The sequence below is a fragment of the Rhinolophus sinicus genome, linkage group LG06 (genome assembly GCF_036562045.2).
Source record: "Rhinolophus sinicus isolate RSC01 linkage group LG06, ASM3656204v1, whole genome shotgun sequence".
Classification (NCBI taxonomy): Eukaryota; Metazoa; Chordata; class Mammalia; order Chiroptera; family Rhinolophidae; genus Rhinolophus; species Rhinolophus sinicus.
In genome coordinates, this window is record NC_133756.1 from 51,976,089 (window position 1) to 51,988,504 (window position 12,416).

General features: G+C 40.2%; 1 protein-coding gene across 11 annotated transcripts in view; it reads left to right on the plus strand.

Moving 5' to 3' along the window:
- The window catches only part of LRRC8B (leucine rich repeat containing 8 VRAC subunit B), a 61,531-nt gene extending 54,477 nt beyond the window's left edge, over positions 1 to 7,054 (plus strand). For all 11 annotated transcript variants that reach the window (XM_074335105.1, XM_019753349.2, XM_019753330.2 and 8 more), the window contains one exon: positions 2,113 to 7,054. In XM_074335105.1, the coding sequence (XP_074191206.1) occupies positions 2,113 to 2,385 (273 nt within the window). In that variant the 3' untranslated portion in view covers positions 2,386 to 7,054. The remainder of the gene's footprint in view (positions 1 to 2,112) is intronic.
- The last annotated feature ends 5,362 nt before the right edge of the window (positions 7,055 to 12,416 follow it).

Sequence of the window (12,416 nt, forward strand, 5' to 3'; positions counted from 1 at the left end):
GGCAGCATCCATCTCTATCCCAGTGCCACAGTGTAATTGGATTCTGATGGTATTGAATGTGATAGAGAAACACAAGGAAAGGGGGAGGATTTAATAGCTTCCCTCAAATCTTTAAACCACTCCAATATATACCTAAGTCTTCTGACTTCTACAGTTCTGCACTTAATGTATTGCATTTATTAACTCAAAGACTAGCCAGAAGGTGAACAATGTGGAAATTCCTCCAGAAGTTTAGTTATGTTGCAGGGCTTGCCATTGTTTTTGACATCACTACTTAGAAACAGAAACGTTCAGCTTTGTTTCTTGAAATGATTGGATTTTATGGATTTGATTAGCATGTCCTGAGATAGCATGTCCTGTCCACCTGTCAACAGTGCCAAGGTTGAGAAACTCTGCATTAGACTGAGGTTATTAAAGACCCATCTGTCTTGCCCAGCACTTTATCCCCAACACCCAGCTGGGAGCCTGGCACAAAAGGGGGCTGCTCTCAGCACGTGCTTATGAATACAGAGGAGCCACGCTTTCTCCCTTTTTAACCAATTTGCCTACATTATAGCTTAGACACCAACAGGGACTCTCACATTGATCAGGACTGATTATTCCCTGTAATTGTACGTCGCTGACCCTAATTCTGAGCTGCAGAGGTCTGACCAGAAAGGGTTGCTTTAGAAAGGCCTTACATTTCTTCTGTCTCTCGTCTCTCTGCTATATCTCTATATTGAAATCTACATGTGTATGGTTTTTGCATCTGCCTTCTTGAGAAGGGAAGGAAATAAAAGGGTAGCAATTCTTCCTTTGCTTATACTTAGTATTTTGGTGTGCAGTGATGAGCAATATTAAACACCAGTTTTCGCAATGTTAATGATTACATTTATTTTCAAGGATATCCAGTACTGAGTGTATGTGTGGGTGATAAGAGGAGAAGGGGAGCTTCCAACATAATGAGCATTTTTTAACGCACTGTGACCATTCTTTACATTGTAGAAAAAATGTTTATCCTTTTGAGGAGATCAGTCTGGATGACCATGGAAGTTCCAACGGAGAGCTAGCTCCGTGGGGCTGCCTTAGCCCGTCAGAGGAGCAGGCTGGCTCCTCTGGAGTGCCTCTTTCATCCCTGTTTCTACCAAAGTGACTTCCTAACCAATGAGCCTACATTGTTTCATAGTTGCCAAGATGGCTTGTCCCCACCTGCACACATACGTGCAGTGTTATAGGGTGGGGGGGGTGTAGTCCTGCCCTGCCTGGCCCAAACTCTCCTCTCAGTGGCATGGTGAGAGTAGAAGGCCTTGTGCATGCCCAGCGCTCTTCTAGGTGTCTTTCCCCAATAAACCCTGTTTCATATAAACACTGTGGCTCCCTTGGAAATTCCCATGCAACCTACCCACCAGCTAGGGGGGGCAGTTCTGTTGAGCGGCTCTAGGAATTTACCTCATTGCAGGCTATTTATCATATTTAAAATTATTTCTCTGTGTTACATGATTTAATCGAACCCACCAGAAAGCAGGAAGAAGGGTGAATACTCATAAGAGTGAATGTAGAGGGCAATGAAATGTACATGTATATGTTATCATATCTTCTTGTCTGCTTCTGCTGACTTTTTTTTTAAACAATAAAATTTTCAGTCTATATTGTGAAACTCTAAAAAAAAATAGCCTCATGTCTGTTCCCAGGATATTTTTGAGGATGTTGCTCATTACATTAAACAGTAAACTCTTTTTGAGGACTCTTGAGAGCAATTTATTTCTGATCTAGGACTCAAGAATAATAATGATTCTCCTGAGTTACTGGTTTGTTTGTTTTTTAGTCTTAGGGAGAATGAGTGCGTAACCGATTAGGTTTTCTTTGAGAATTGCTTGTTAGAATGTTTAGAGCCAAATTTGTTCCCACACGTGTATAACAAGGGTTTCTAAGTTTACAATAGCCTCAGTGTCAGAATGTCCTTATTTTTCCTTTATCTTTTCCATGTACATCAAATTTATCATCATTGTTATATGTATCTCTGTGAACATGCAGAAATGTTTTTGGGAAAAGTTAGGAGTATACATAAGTAAATGTATTATCATAGGCCATCAAAAACTAGTTTTACTGGCTTCTTTTTTTTTCCCTTTCCAGATTGAGATGCTACCAGATGGGCTGTTTCAGTGCAAAAAGCTGCAGTGTTTACTTTTGGGCAAAAATAGCCTGATGAGTTTGTCCCCTCACGTGGGTGAGCTGTCGAACCTTACTCATCTGGAGCTCATTGGTAATTACCTGGAAACACTTCCTCCTGAACTGGAAGGATGTCAGTCCCTAAAACGGAGCTGTCTAATTGTAGAGGAGAATTTGCTCAATACTCTGCCTCTCCCTGTAACAGAACGTTTGCAGACTTGCTTAGATAAATGTTAACCTAAAGAGAAAATAATTTTTAAAAATATGCCCCAGGGCTTTAAATGAGAACTAAAATTCCCTAAATTATAAAGACTTAAAAAATGGATAATAATTTTGACTAACTCTAACCAAATGTCTTATTAATGCTACTCAGTGTCTAGCCCTAAATTAAACAGGTAAAAAGTGTTAACACTGAACTGAGATTTTGTGAATAATTGGTCTTTTACTTCTTGAAATGTAAGAAGTACACTTTGAGGGTGGAATGGGGGATGTGAAATTATTGAATCTCTACCTTGCAGCTTTTACGTTGAAGATCAGATATTCTTTCTTTTCCTTCCCCAGCCCCCATTACTTATTTGCACACTATTTCAACTGACTTCCTGTTTGGAGATTTATCACCTAGACCATAAACTCATCAATATAAATTTCTTTGATGTATACTGAACACTGTCTTTGATTTATGTTCTTAAATATTTTAAGGCCTTGTGCTTGGCAGAATTCCTTCTTGGCTTTATCCTTCCTGTCCCAGTTTGCTTGAGACTTCCTTCATCTGGTTTTCTCTTAACAATGATGAACCCTGAAAAAGTGCCTGCTTTTGACCTTTGCATAAAACAGGAGCAGGGTATGTAGGATTGGTCATCCTTGGGGCATCCTGAAAATTCATGTATTCTCTAAAATGTCTTCTTGTGTATCATCAAAGCCTTTTTTATTTGCTAATTTTTTATAGTAAATGTAAAACATATAAATATTTTTATTGTATAATCTTGAATTCAAAATCTGTGGGGATAATTTTTGTAAGGTACGGAAAACACATGCATCTCTTTAAGAATTTACTATTAATATACTTGGCTTTGGCTGCTTATGATTCTCATATTTGTTTTTCAGTATGTTTTCTCCAGGATGCATTCTCCAGTATGTTTTTGTACTCTGCAACTAATTACTTTTGGATAACAAAAGCCTTGTGTTTCGTGCCCTAAAATATTTGGGGGGTTTCCTTTTAAGAGGATGGCCACATCATCTACCTCTCTCTCTTCCCTTGTTGCTGTGCTTATTGTACGGGTACAATTCTTACTGACTTCAGAAACTGTGATGGAGGGGAGAGGTACAGATTTGGATCTTTAAAATTGGTTTTAAAACAGCTTGCAGAAATTAAGTAAGTGTTAAAGCAAAATACTTTCCTTCTCCATCTGCATGATCTATAGATATGACTAACGTAAAACACTCAGCCTTTATTCAGTGTTTAAGATGACTGCTCAAAGCTCACAGAAAAATAGATCCATTTCGCTGGAATTCATCTCATGACTTTGTCTAACTTTTCTGGTATACATTTGGCTTTTTTTCTTTTTTTTTTTATGAAGAGCTTTTGTGTTTGGCCTTTTATTATCATGGATATTGTCAAATAAAATCAGCTGACTTATTTTTGGGAAATGTACATTTTTTTTAATGTGTTTTTCTCTAATGGGTCTAGGCATTATGATGCCTTCTCATTTTGGATGTAACTATGAAGTAATGTATTAACCGCCCTAAGACAAAACTGGAAAACATGATGGGTAAAGAGTACTGTAAATGTGGAATTGTGATGTGTGGTATTTTTTCTTGCTTTACTCATTCCAAAAAGGTGAAAGCAAGTCTTTAAATTCTAACAAAATATAGCTTCCTTCACCTGCCACACACCCCTGGACTGTAGCTCAGACAAAGAACTGTTGGCGTCAAATGAAATTTGACTAATGTCATCTAGAAAAAACATACAACACCAAAAGCTGCCTGAACCTTATTGTTTATTGTGAATGAAAAGAAATGGTGTGAAAATGTAATTCTTACCAAAACCTAAACCGTATTGTTTATTCTGAATGAGAGGGAATGGTGTAAAAATGTAAACCTTACCAAAACTTGCCTTTAGCCAGGACATTCAAGTTCTCAGGGACCCAGACGAAACTTTCTTCTAGGACTTCAGAAAACAGACTCTGACTATTCTAGAGTTTTTTGTTATTTTCATTTCTTTTTAATGTGAGTTGATGGTCATTTTAATGTTTCCTAATAGAATTGTCATGCATGTTGACTCCAACGTTGGATAGGATTATCTTCAGTTTTGGATGTGAACATGATACATGGAGAGGTATTTAAATTTGGGGGTCATAAAATTAGCCATAATTTGTATGAAAAATTCCACACTCTTCTATAAAGAAGAGTTACCAAAACAAATTTTAGATTGCTACCATTCCCCTGACAAACTAGAATTCTTCATGGCTAGTGACTGGTTTTGTTCACCTGCCAAACTCATTGGCTAAGTCTTCCTTATCACCTCTCTAAATTCTGGAAATGCGTTACAGTCACGATCAATAATGGATATTGTAAGTGGCTTTCCAGACACAAGGGCATAGTTACTGGTGCAAACTCTGTTCTTGATGCCATAGTTCTTAGATTTCTTTTTTATTTCAGTCTTACACACCAGTGTTTAGGTAGCTTTTGAAATGACATAGCACTGATGCAACAAACCCTGAGACCACCACTTACATAGGAAAATTTGGTGTTTGATGCCACCTTTACTGCATATTTGAAGCACATCTTCCTTTTGCAAGTGTTCCTATTCATTTAAGAGGATTTTAAATGAAGAAAATGAAGTTTGTTCACTTACAGTTATGAGACTTTAGTTGTCATTTGATTTCCAAGAATGTGTAATACATTTTCCAAAAAGAAATGTGGATGTTATTCAGAACCAAGTTGATGGCTTATGCTACGTGGCATTGGTTCATTTTATTTACATGCGTGTGCACATACAGAGAGATGCACACACACACACATACACACAACTTTGCACACACAAAGAGACACACACACCCCTGTGTATGCAAATGTAACTTACTCGTTTAGGATATGTTTAGCATTTTTTTCCAAAGTTGCAAGAGGTTGTAGGTTAGTGCTAGGATAGTCATTCTTTTTTATTCATTACTTGTAATCATGGAGTTTTCTATTCTCTTAGTTGTAATATTTAAAAGACAACTGAATGCTTAACTTTAGTCTGAGAACATAAGCAGTTTTGAGCCTTTCTGGTAAGGTGTAGTATTCTTTCCCTAACCTACATCAGGGTACATCTATGTGGCACATAGATACTGTTTTCATTCTTCATCCTCAGTCTTAATTTTCCCCCCAGATGTCACCATATGTCACTGTCACTTAACAAATGTTTGTGTTAAACAGGGTAAGTCAAGATCCTAAGATCCCAGCACTGTGGCATAGTTCCAACTGGTGTGCTGTGGTGAGCAGTTATTTGCATAATATTGTTTGATAGTGAAAATATTTATTGCTGTTCGTCATGTGTTCCATTATTCAAATTTTGTATGTTTAATTAAAATGCTGCATAATATTGATGGGTTCAGAAACCATTAAAATAATCAAACAACTATTTTGTGGATTTATAGCTTTATTTCCTTGTATTTTCAATAAAATGCTCTTTCCATCTGTACGTTCTCTTACCATCACCCTATCTACATAAGGTGTTTTCTTTTCCTTCTCCACTCACCCACCCCTTAAATTTGATGAGCACTTGTACAGCAACAGTATCTTTGGAGGGAAGCCAGAGCCTATAATTGTTTAATTGAGCAGTTCTACTTTACCCATCCCCGCAGTATTTACAACTGATCCAATGTTCTTTCATCCCTTCAAAAGCATAAGAATATAACTAAGTTCACTTTATTTTTAGGAACTGTATATTGCATCAAAATCTGTGTTTATTTATTTATTTTTTCAGGAAACAAGAGGAAGGCTAGTGGGAGAGTGAAGGGCTTATTTTGTATCCTGGTTTTAATTATGAAGACATTATATACATGAAATGGTATAAACTAATAACTTGCAAAAGGCCTGATTATAATTATTTCTCATCTTCAGCCGGGTATGAAAGCTGAAGCAGGGGAAAAAACTGTAGTCCTATTTAATTGCTTTCTTCCAGTTTCTGGTCCATCACTTCTACATCCACTGGGAACTACCTACTAAGTACTGTTGATAATAGACTATATTCTCTTCAACTTCTTTTTTTCACATGAAGATTTCATCTACACTAAAGCATTAACATAGAAAATATGAGCCAAAGTACTGAATAGAAATGGCTTCCAGTTGAATTTAATTCATATTTAAGTCTTGCTTTTTACTTGTATAATAATACACTACTGCTGAGAAAAAATAATTATGAATGCCTCCTGCATGTTATATATTCTCTCTAACAGAGATGGTGCAATTTGAAAAATACAAAGGGGCATAGAATTAGAATGAATGTGTTTGTGCATATCTGTGTTGTGTATAAGCCTAAATATGTTTAAATATTTTTGAAACTCTTCAAATGTTTCACTTTCAGTGAAATAAGGGCCAATCTTCAGTAGAGACATTTTCTTTTGTTAGTTTCACAGCGAAGGCTAGCATTGGTCATTTGTCTTTGTCATATATTTTGAAACATACATAACCGGTTTTTGCTTCGCTTCTGGTAATAAACTATTAGAAAATGTAAGATTTTGTCATGAGTTGAATGTTTTTGGCCCTCAGGTTTACCATGTAAATCTGCATTTTGGTGGTAAATCCCTTTGCCTGAGATTCATTAGTTTTTGCTAAACTTGACTGTTTTTAAAGTACGTTTTGTGTAAAATAAAGATTGAATTTTTCTAATAAATAGCAAATAAAAACAGATTAAATGTTGGAAGACGTTGACTGTGCTAACGTTTACCTGTGTACACGTACCAGTGCCCAGGTTCCAAACGTGATTCTCTTCCTCTTCTCACACTTCCCTGTGCAGGTACATGGTGACATTAGTCTCCAAATTACAGATTTCAGGTTACACATGAATCTCATAACAGTAGTACGGGTTTTCAAAAGCATGCTACAAAAGAGCAAGCCCCTGAAAAAGAGCTGGATTGATTCTAGAGTGCACTGCGTGGGGCAGAGGGTGAAATCTGTCAAATAGATCCGTCTTTCCAATTGTGTTCATCCTGGAGGACTGCTGATCACAAACCAAGCCATCTCTCTCTCTCTCCTTGGCTCCTATTTCTCCATTTACTGTTCGTTTCGCGCTAACACTGAATAGTAGACCTGATAAATAGAAAGTAATAAACTGCAAGATAGGAAATATTCAGAAGGTTTAGTAAAGGGAGAAAAAAATGGAATTATTGGGTAAAATAGTCACGTGATCAGTTGACCCCTTGGATAGAAGACAGAGGGAGAGAGACACTTTCAGAAACACTGATACCCAGATCTTTTCTCTGCTGGAGGACAGAATTTGATATGCACTGAACCAGATTATGAAGGAAAGCCCTGAAACTAGATGGACATATTTTCCCCTGGAAATGCAGTACTTACAGAAAGGCTTTCCTCCACCTCTGAAGTGCCTTGGGAATGGGAACTATATTGAGGAAATGAAGCCCATGCCTGACTAAAGCATTATCAGCCATTCAGGGACTGCTTAGAGTTTTGGGACACCGGGAGCAATGACATGCCCCCATGCGCATGGCAGTAAATGTGTCTTCATGATCTTCAGCACTCACTTCCACATCGCAAAATGGCTTTTCAAAAACGCAGTGAAGGGCCTGCCTGTGGGGGAGAGGCTGTGTCAGTGCTGTTGAGGGCATGGTTCCAGTCTCCAGAGCTGCAGCTTTTGTTTGGGTTCTGCTCCCTTCTCTGAATTCTCTGAAATCCTAGCTTGTAGTCTCTGTCCATCTCATGTCTGAGGCCTAGAGAAAAGTGGTTTATCCAAAGGCTGAAAGCCACACCTTGAACTCAAGCCCCATATTTACAAAATAATATACATCGGTATGCCAAAGAAGGATCAGAAACAAAGTCATTTTTAACATGTGTAGACTTTTTAAAAAATACAAGTCTCTCTTCTGTTGTCTCATCATCCTCTGGAGTTAAACGTCCTGCCTCCTAAGTACCAAGATCTATAAAACTACCTGTGTGCTACCGAGAAGCTCTTCACACTATTTCTTATAATAAATACCTTAAAGTTTGTATCCCTTTTTACACGGGCCTGTTTGTTGGTGTGGGACTCAATGCACATCATTTTTTACTCTCTGCCTCCCTCTGCTGCTGAAATGAGAGTAAACCAAATAGAAGCTTGTCCCGCTCCTATTTATTACCTCCCCTTTTATTCAGTTTCTCCTTACCTTCCATTTATCAAGTGCAGCCCCCAAGGTGACATCTTGAGAATTCAGTGGCCCTCACTTAATCCCTGTGACTCCATCCCAAACAAGATGCACTTAGAAAGCCCCATGCAGTGCCTGGCACCAGAATCAGACCAGAGGTGGGCAGGCAGGAATTTAGCACCCATTTAAAAACCAAAAAGAGCATGCTTTGAATATACAATAAGTATTTGGTAGAGGTGGGGGAAATGGTTTTCTACTAGTAAAAATCATAAACTTTTATATCAGCTGTCTATTCCCTTCTCCAAAAACAAAACTCTCACAAGAGTGAGCTCAAGTTTAGAGATGATTAAGCAGAGACAAGCACGCAGGTGGGGGGGCGGGGGCTGCAGAGCAAATTAAAGTTCTCACAGCTCATCATATTTCTGTCAAACATCACAGCAGACAATCTCTTCTCCCAGGTGTCACGAGACGGCCTGTCAGCTGCTGGGTCTCCCCTCTCTTTCCCCCTGGAAGCACGGTATTCTCCTGGCCCCCACCCTGTCCCTTCCCAACCACATACCCCAAGCTTACACATCCTCACCCATTACTAAACCCCATCTTTGAGAGTATTAAATACCCATCAGACTGAGTGTGATGTTTCCGTTTGTACTCACCAAAATGAATGTCTTTCAGTGATCAAGACTCTCCGTTCCTAAAAGGTGGTTTCCTGTCACAATTTCAAATAAGACGTATTCAGGGTACTGACTGGGAGCAGGGCCGATTTGCATTCCTTAGGATGTTAACCTAAGGAATTGCATGTGGAAACCTGAGTTGACTGGTCCCCTGTTTCCAATTATTCCAGTGACATTTGGTGTTCCTTATAAATCAGTGCCGCAGGCACATGTTTAAACATGGCGGGGGCGCGGGGCGGGGGGGGGTAGACAAATGCCACCTGTGCGGAGTCTCCTTTTAGTGTTTCCTTGAACTGGGTTTGGATTCACAGCCTTGTCTTATAGCCTCTATGGTACTTCACAGAAAAACTACTCAGATCGTTATGGGGAGACTGGAGCGCTTCTGTCACCCTTTTCAAAATCAACAGAGCCAGTCTCAGGCAATGGCTCTGCAGAAAGGGAAGGCCTGGAGAAGCAACCAGGGGAAAGAGAACCGATCCAGTCTGCATGAAGAGGCCTGAGGAAAATTTGCTGGACTTGTAATAGCTGGGCAGAACAATACACTGCAAACCTTGTTCATGTCTCCAAATTGAGAAAAGATTTTTAAAAATCTAACCATTTTGTCCACGCTCTTTCAGCTCGGAGTCTGTCACCACAGTGGAAATCACATGGTGGAATACAATAACGTTATTTAGCACCTGTTGCATGGCAGGTCTTCTACCAGGGTCGGTATGTGTGCTATCTCAATCCACCCAACAACTTTATTTGGTGATTTTTTTCAAGGGAGAAAACAAACTTAAAATTTTCTAAGGTCTCATGACCATTCAGAAGAGGAATACGTATTCAAGCCACATTCTGCAAAGTTTGTTTCCACCAAAGTTTAGGGAATCAACAATTAACCTCAGCGCTTCATCCTCTCCCACCCACTTTGGTGTCTGAAGACTCTCATGACACTCAGGTTTGCAGAGTTCACTGGTCTCTTCTTGCAGGCTTTAAGCCCAGTGCCGCCTCCTGCTCTGTATCATCCTTAGTTTGTCTTCTCCTGAGCCAATGAGTCAGTCGCTATCCATTTTATTTTCCCCCTCCCTTATGTCATTCTAGACTTGCAGAACTTTCCGGGAAGGAACCATGGAGAGCCTTTTCTGAAGGGGAAAGCCAAAGCGGCTGGCTTGCGATCCCAAAGCCAGGCCTGAGGAGATGGCGTCTAAGTCTACACGCCCCCTGTTGAGAGCTCTTTTCACTTTTCTGGGATGGCTGTCAGGAATATGGACCACCTATATTTAACCAAAGCCCGGTGGAACAGCCAAGACCTGCACCCAGGCCTCCTGCATAGGACCTAACTTCAGATCCTGTGCATTCTCTAAGAAGCTGCGTTCACTTTAGTTATATCCTACGTCTTGATAATAACCTGTGGGGACAGAGCCAGGTGTGCAGTTTCCAGGCTCTCGGCCTCACATGGAAAGGTGCTGGTTCAGGTAGTGGATGCTCATCAGCTGTGACTAGTTGGCCATCAGCTGTTACTGGTTAGCCATTAGGCACTGATATAACTGCCGTGGCTGAGTTAGCAAGCGCGGTTTGCAGATTGCAGAGGCGGACTGCAGTTAGCACGGAGGATTGCAGTTAGCAAGTGAGGTTGTCTACACTAGAAGCGGATGGTAGGTTGCGGATCATGTGGCTCCTGCTTCCTGTGTCTCCAACCCAGCCGCCAGCGAGAATATAGTGGTATGACTCCCCTACCTATGGCTCCATTTGGCCTCCTTTTTGGCCTCACCATGTCCTGTGTTCTTATATGGAGAGCGGGACCAGAGACCCTGCATGACACCCTACATGACATAACCCCTGCCTGGGCACAGTCCATTGTGGGGCCCAAAGCATTTTAGGTTCCAGTCCCCACTTCACTTATAAGAAAACTGGGCTCCGAAAGAGCCAGCTTCAATAGTTACCATTATTGAGAACTACTGAAGCATCTGCCATATATATAAACATCACCAATGCATGGAATATATTAAGGTAGGCATTATCTCCATTTCATAGAAAAAGAAAGAGGTCCAGGCAGGTTAAATGACATATGAGGTTATAGATTACATTATACAGCTAGTATATGGCGGAGCCAGGTTTTGAACTGGAGACTCTAGTACCAAATCTCTGTTTTTTGTATAATGCAGACTGCCAAGGTCATACGTCAAGGAAGTGGTGGGATTGTGAACACAGCCTAGGATTTTGACATCTAGTCCTGTATTCTGTCTTTTATAATGTGCAGACTCTGAATATTCTAAAACAGGATTGACATACATGCAGACACACACATATACACAAACAGTTTTAAACACCCTTTAATATAAATAAACCTAATTTCATCCAAAGGACTAATGTACTTTTAAACTTTATGGTTACTTTGGAAAATGCATAGTTTTTATTTTAATGCACTAACCTAAACTATGAGCACATTTGCTCTCAGTAGAAGAATGGAGTGCCATTCAGAATTTTGGACCCTATGGGAGATGTTCACTAAAGACCCAATCCTGGTAAAGAGAGTCGTTCACATTTTGGGTTTTGTTTCAAGGTGCAGAAGAGGCTCTCCGTCAGTTTGGGTTTTACTACAGAATTGCAATTCCGGTTTAATCCCTGAAAGTCCTGATTTATTATAGGGAAATGCTGGCAGACATTTTAGACATTTTGCACAATGATACCCAATCATAGCGAAGACTCAGTTTGTTCTAAATTTGTTGTGCTGATGTAGACATTTGGAGAGTGAGGATGAGGGACAGATTATGCTGACCTTACTGAAATTCATGCCATGCTGCAGATAAGAAGCTGTGTCCCCCACCCCAGGCTGATGGTGTGTCCCTCCCTGGCTTTGCCGTTTGACTGCTAAGCACGGAGAAAGCCTCACCCCAAGCTCGAAGAACCCACTCCTCGAAGCCCTGGTTCACCTGGCATTTCCCCTTGGAGGCTTCAAAATGCCTGTCCTTTAAGGCAAGTGGCATGTCAGACCCACTCTGAGTCACCTGGATTCAGCTGTCTCCGAGACCTGTTGGCACAGTGGGCCTGCAGCTATCGGATGTCCTCTCACGCCTGCCCCAATAAGATCTGCTAAGAATGGGAAGGTGATTTACCAAGTGACTTTGCACGATCACGTTACCTACTTTTTATACACTTCTAGAAGATGAAAGAAATGGGCCCTCCTCCCTTTTTCCTTCTGGTAGTGAGTCTAATTCCTCCAGCTTAGAAAAGATGCAGCCTGCAGAGCATTTTTTACAAGGCTGGAAATGAGCCA